This window comes from Myotis davidii, unplaced genomic scaffold, assembly GCF_000327345.1.
Source record: "Myotis davidii unplaced genomic scaffold, ASM32734v1 scaffold187, whole genome shotgun sequence".
NCBI lineage: Eukaryota > Metazoa > Chordata > Mammalia > Chiroptera > Vespertilionidae > Myotis > Myotis davidii.
Window position 1 is genome coordinate 2,577,604 of NW_006383018.1, and position 6,700 is coordinate 2,584,303.

Below are 6,700 nucleotides of genomic sequence, written 5' to 3' on the forward strand. Positions count from 1 at the left end.
ACAGCTAAGGACAGCCATGTGTGTATGCTTGTGATGTGTATGCACACACACACATTTTCATGACATACATTTAAGTAAATATGAATTAAACATTTTAAAAGTTTGGAAAAATCTTTATTAAATTTCCCAAGATCTCATTTCTGAAGAAGCCTCCTTCCTGCAATTGATGCTAATGCCATTGGGCACTGGCTCAGAAGGACATCACCTGTCTCTTGAGCATCAGGACTCATCCTGCCCCAATTTCTGATAGGCTTCCTCCTTTTTAGTTTTATTTTTTTTAAATATGTTTTTATTGTTTTCAGATAGGAAGGGAGAGGGAGAGAGAAACATCAATGGTGAGAGAGAATCATGATCAGCTACCTCCTGCACGACTCCCACTGGGGATCGAGCCATAACTTAGACTTGAGGGAATCAAGCCATGACCTCCTGGTTCATAGGTCGATGCTCAACCACTGAGTGATGCGGGCCGGGCAGTCGTCTCCTCCTCCTCCTCCTTCTTTTCCTCCTCCTTCTCTTCTTCTTCTTCTTCTAATCATATTTCTTTTATATTATCATGTCATGCTGTTAAATGTATTACTGTTTACTAAATTGTCCTTTAATTCTCTTTATCTAATATTTATGTTTATATGCTGATTTTTTATTGATAAGTACCGACATAACTAACATGAATATAAATAATATAAATATATAGTAGGAAATGTTTCTTTATTTTCTGTTGTTGTTCTTAGTTTGTATCTTGAAAACAATGTGAATATTATTTTCTTTGTTTTGTAAACTGAATTTTTATATTTTTAATAATTTTAGCATGTCATGGATATATAATAATTGATATGATTGGATGTACTTTCTATTTACTATGTTATGTGTGAGAAGCGGTAAGTTAGATATAGTTATTTCTCTTGTGGATCTTACTATATAATGACCACTCTCATACATAATAATGTTATTTTTGTATATCCTGTTATAGGAGAAAAGTACTTTCTTATGTACTATTTATTTGTTCTTCCAAACTCTTTCAATGGAGATGTTATTCCTATTTGAAAGGACAGAGAAATTAATTATATGGAGTTACAAAGTGGCAGTTTGGAGTAGAGCATTCCTTCCTCAGTTTGTTAACTACATGATATAAAACCTTTATATCATCAGGAAAAAAATCCATGGAACCCATTATAATTTTATTTTAGGGTCATTTTAATGAGCTACCCTATATGTAAAACTATTTCCACCTGTATATACTCAGTTCTCCTCTGTGCCTGACATTTTCCCTGGAGCAAAGGATACGGTAATTCCCAAATGAAACACAGTTTCTGTCATCATGGAATTTGCCTTTGATTTAGAAGTTAAACGCAGCGTTGTCCAAAATAAAGGCAATACTGTCTCAGATCATATCTAAGAGTGTTTCTTCTGTCCCATTTTCTTTCCATTTGCCCTCAATTGGCCACTTTATGTGTCCTTAGTGACTGTGTAGTGCCTGGGACATAACATGGGCTCAAGGAGCGCGTGGTGAGTAGTGAATGAATGCAAAATTCTGCTCTCTAGCTTCATCAATCACCACCTGCCATGGAATCAAAACTCAGTATAGGAATCTGAACAGTTGTCACCATGGCTACAGCAAGGTTCTTGAATATATCATAAAACTTGTGATTTCTCAGTAATTGACTCCTGAAAATGGAACTCAAAAAAGACTCATGTTTAGTGGCTTTTACAGAATGACTAAATGTTATAAATTTTATGCTATCTTTCAATAAGATGAGAAAAATTTGAATAGCAACTTTACATGTTTTTTTTTCAAAACTTTTTGTAGTGCTTAAATAGAAAAAGTATTAAGAATATATATAATTCTGGGCAAATCAAGCTTGGTTATTTAAAAGAATAATAGCATGTTTCTAGAGAATTTTTTTTGTTCTACTTGGGTATATATTTTTGTTTTAATTTATAATTTTGAAAATATTTCTATTTTATAAGGTATGTATTTTTTGAAATATGTTCAGGAGTTTTAGAAACCTGAAAGTTATTTTTTATTGAATATATCTAAGAGAAATTTGAATGAATCCAAACTAATTTTACTTTGTCTAATTGTAGTCTTTTCATTTCACACAAAGTAATCATAGCCTAGATTTGCATTTGAAAAATACAAGATAATTGAGAGTGTAAATGGATTGGTTATTTGTGTGTTATAGTTCAGTTGTTTTTAAGTTAAAGTATTTAGTTTTAGTTTTTGGATTTTTTTTTCTTAGTTGAAAGATTTATATTCAATGAGGAGGGAATGAGGCACTTTACGAATTATGGACATGAATTTTTTCTAATGCACAGATATATTTAACATAAAACAGAGCCTAGAGGTAAAGGTAATGATTGAATTTGCTTAAAAATGGGGATTGGAGGAGCACAGGGCTGTGTAAACTAAAAAATCCACCCACTTGTCTTATATTTGCTTTTTCAGAAGGTAATGGTGACTTTGAAGTAGAAAAATATTGATTCATCATGTTATAGCCAGAGGGATGTTAATACATTTTTCCTTTTTTCTTCCAGCACACTGATTTATGTCAGTACATGGACAAGCATCCTGGGGGGCTGCATCCAGATAATGTGAAGGTAGGAAAAGATCTTTTTAAGCTAAGTATTAGCATTCTTCGTGTGCATTCTTTCGAGCCAAAGTCTGATGTCTCTACCATAACTTTTCCTTTTTAAAAAACTTTTATGTAAAGAGAATATCAAAGTGAACCACAGCCATTGTTTGTAGTTGGAAACCATGCTTCAACATTACATATTTTCACTGGAGTATTATTGTTTAGATCTTATCATATGTTTTTCTTTATGAAGAAACATTTGCCAGGAATGAGTGAGATCCACTGGAATCCTATGGTAGCACTGTTTTTAGCAGAGGGGAAGCTCAGGTAGCTCTACCTTAGAACCCCATACTGAAGTACCAGTTATTTAGCATCAATATGAAGTATTATTATGATTCCAAACGGTGTTATGGTGAGTTCACAGAGCATACTTTTCATTTGTATGTACAAATAGATATAAGTGGTTCTATTCCTACTGCTGTCTTTCATTTCTTTTACTACAAATTGGATTGCTAAGTGTCAGAAGAACTACATTTTTATGATTTTATCCCACAATTAAGAAATTGTCTCAAAATTGCAAGCTTAAAACAGAAGAGTCTTTTTGGCATGTGTTAGGGAGTTAGAAGATACCAAGTTATACTAGTAGCTGAACATTTAACAATGTGCTCAGGTTTTGTAATTCAGATGACGACATTTCATGATCCCGAGAATTGACTGAGCACTATGGATGTATCTGAAGTGAATTGTCTCAGTTTCTTCCCAGGCATTGCCTATACCACTCTTCAGAACGTGGCATGTGTGTGTGTGTGTGTGTGTGTGTGTGTGTGTGTGTGCGCGTTTTTCCCTCTGCTTGTAGAGGTATAGATGTGGGTATGAGTTTTGTGTATTTATTTTTTGCTTTATAAAAATAATACATATATTATTGTGTTATTTTTAATTTAAAATATCTCGTGCATGTTCTTTAAAATCGGCACATGATATAATTCAGTCTTTCTAATAACTGCATATTAGTCCATAGTATCAGCGCCTTCCAATTGTTTCTTATAAAGAGATCTTTGGGCTGTTTCCAAAATGTTAATGTTATGAGTCATTTTAGAGTAAATGTTAGTATAAACTTTTAAACTCTTATTTCTTTTGATATCTAACTGATGGGTTCTCTTTACTAAATAAGAGATATGATTTCAGTTTTAATGCATTTGATTGGAACATTTTCCCATAAGGTTGTAAATTAGAGGAGAGTTGGTTTTCTCTACTCTCACTGGCATTGACTGTAACCAGTCATTTTAATTTTTGCCATTCTGATGAGTAAAAATGGAATGACTTTTATGTTGGGTGTTTTCTTACCTGCTGTAAGACCATCTTAAGTTTCTTAGCCATTTGTAATTCTGCTTTTATAAGTTGCCTGTTCTTATATATTGCCCATTTTTTATTGGGTTTCTCTTTTTCTTAATAAGTTGCATGTGCTTAATAATTTGTGTGGCATTAATAATGAGAGTTTTGCCCTAGCCTGTTTGGCTCAGTGAATAGAGTGTCAGCCTGCAGACTGAAGGGTCCTAGGTTTGATTCCAGTCAAGGCACATGTCCAGGTTGTGGGCTTGATCCCCAGTGGGGGTTGTGCAGGAGGCAGCCAGTGAATGATTCTCTCTTATCATTGATGTTTCTATCTCCCTCTTTCTCTCTTTTCCTCTCTGAAATTAATAAAAAAATATTTTTTAAAAATAATGAGAGTTTTTATGGTGGTCAGTAAAGTTGTATAATTTTAAAGCATAAGACCTCTGAAGAAGCTCATTTTTATTTATTTGTAAAATGTTTTTATTGAAATTTAGAGAGGAAATGAGAGGGACAGAGAGATATAAATATCGATGGGAGAGAAACATCATCTATAAGCAACCTCTTGCATGCCCTCTACTGGGGACTGAACCCACAACCTGGGCATGTGCCCTGACCGAGAATGGATCCAGTGACCTCCTGGTTCATGGGTTGATGCTCAACCACTGAGCCACCAGTTGGGCAGAAATCTTGTTTTTTAAATAGAATTGACATGGTACTTATAGTTTCTATTATATACTTCCTTTTGGTTGTGTTTTTGTTTTATTGATTAAAAAAATTTTTTGACTATTCATTTTTCTTCAAAATCTGTATCCAATGACAAAATCTGTATCCAATGACATAGTTTTAGTAGTTAGATTGGGGAAGAAATTTTTTTTTTAATATATTTTATTGATTTTTTACAGAGAGGAAGGGAGAGACATAGAGAGTTAGAAACATCGATCAGCTGCCTCCAGCACATCTCCTACTGGGGATGTGCCCGCAACCCAAGTACATGCCCTTGACCGGAATTGAACCTGGGACCTTTCAGTCCGCAGGCCGACGCTCTATCCACTGAGCCAAACCGGTTTCGGCTGGGGAAGAAATTTTAACTGATGAAAAAGACTTGTTTTATTAATCTTGCCCATATTTAATTACTAACACATGAATGTATTTTTTTTTACAATTACACATCTCGATTTGTCTCATATATACATTAAAGGTCCTTTTCCTAGGGTTGATGGGGTTTAAAATCAATCATACAATACCTCCTTATCCCTGTTCTGCACTTTAACCCTGGGATTATATAGAGAGCCCAGTTAGTGAGACCTTCAGCTCTGGGGAGTCCAGGGGACTAACAGTCTCAGTGGAAATCAACAGCTATTCTAAGTTAATTTTCACTTCTCGACTTCCAGATTCAGTGACTGGACTGAGATTAAAGAGCTAAATGAACCTTTCCAAACAACATGGCATCACTCGCTTTTTATTATGCATGCTTGGTTTTTTCACCCACATTTGTGTGTCATGAGTTTGGGGCAAGTATTGATGGAACATTTTGTTGGTGAAACAGAGAAGGAAAGGTCATTCCACAAAGTATCTACATGTTCATAATCCTTTGGCCAGTGCCATTGGTGATTTTTGTAGCATTTGTAAGTTCACTCCTTGTAATGGAATTTCAACTGCTCTCAATCTAGTTTTGTAAGCTTTTCTTTCACTCCATGGTTGTTCATTATAGTTCAGAGCTTCACATTGGCCACTTATTCCAGTACAGGTTGTACTGTGACAGTAGATCAGCTTTGCTTCTGCAGGAGTTGGTGCTTCTAGGCTGGGGCGAAAAACTTAATGGGGAATGAGATGCACAGTCCACATAGAAATAATGACAAGGAAATTAGATGCAACACCAAAAGCGAGTGTAGATGTTAGTCATGTTGAGCAGGAATTGTTCCCATGTTGCCAAAGATTGATGCCTTCCAACAGTTTTTGCCTCTGAGAAGAGCATGGTGTGATTTACCTTTTCTTAGGTTGTTTTGAACAACTGAGAGGCAGCAAAATACGTTGAACATATATAGGTATTTCTTTCCTCAGAGCTATTGAAGTATTGGCTCCTTGAGGATTTACCAAAATGCACTGGACAGTCTTAGTTCTTGGAATATTTAAGGGTACAAGAAACCTCAGCAGTCATCTACTTTGGCTTCACAGCAGAGACACCGGAAAAGCTTAAAAAATAAAAAAAGTATCCATTTTAAAATATATAAATGTAAAATTATCATCTCCCAAAATCAGAATCAAATTTTTAAAAATCACTGATGTAGGAAAAGATAGGCATTTGCTCAGACCCAAGGTTGAGAGCTCTGGGTACCTCCCAGAACCCACAACCTCCCCTCACTTCCCTGTGGCCCTGCATGACTTTAGCCCTCAGCCTGGAGGAGATGTACACTTGCTGCAATCCTGGCCTTTTGCTCTCTCACAGCCTTATGGCCTCTACTCTCCCTCTCTCACTCTGCCAGCAAGGTGGTTGTAGAGGGGTGTCCCAGAGTATAGCAGGGCTGGGCATGTGAGAGGAGATAGAGGAGAGCATGAGAGACAGGAACAGCCTGTGGTGCTTCAAAAAACAGGCATCAGACCCATGCATCAAGGCAGAAAGCTATAACATCTTTTTTGGAGCATCTAATCAGTCCAAGAGTACAGACCTAAAGAATAGAATCTAGGAGACTACAGTGAAGATCCTAGTTGACAAAGAAGTAACTTGGATGAAGTAAAGTTTTTTGCATTGATTAGACAGATAAAGATAGGAAAGAAAACTTTGAAGGAAATTACAATTG

At 35.7% G+C, this 6,700-nt stretch overlaps 1 protein-coding gene across 4 annotated transcripts in view; it reads left to right on the top strand.

Moving 5' to 3' along the window:
• The window catches only part of CDK14 (cyclin-dependent kinase 14), a 506,888-nt gene that overhangs the window by 240,848 nt on the left and 259,340 nt on the right, over nucleotides 1–6,700 (top strand). For all 4 annotated transcript variants that reach the window (XM_006779192.1, XM_015558314.1, XM_006779193.2 and 1 more), the window contains one exon: nucleotides 2,533–2,595. In XM_006779192.1, coding sequence (XP_006779255.1) covers nucleotides 2,533–2,595 — 63 coding nt within the window. The remainder of the gene's footprint in view (nucleotides 1–2,532; nucleotides 2,596–6,700) is intronic.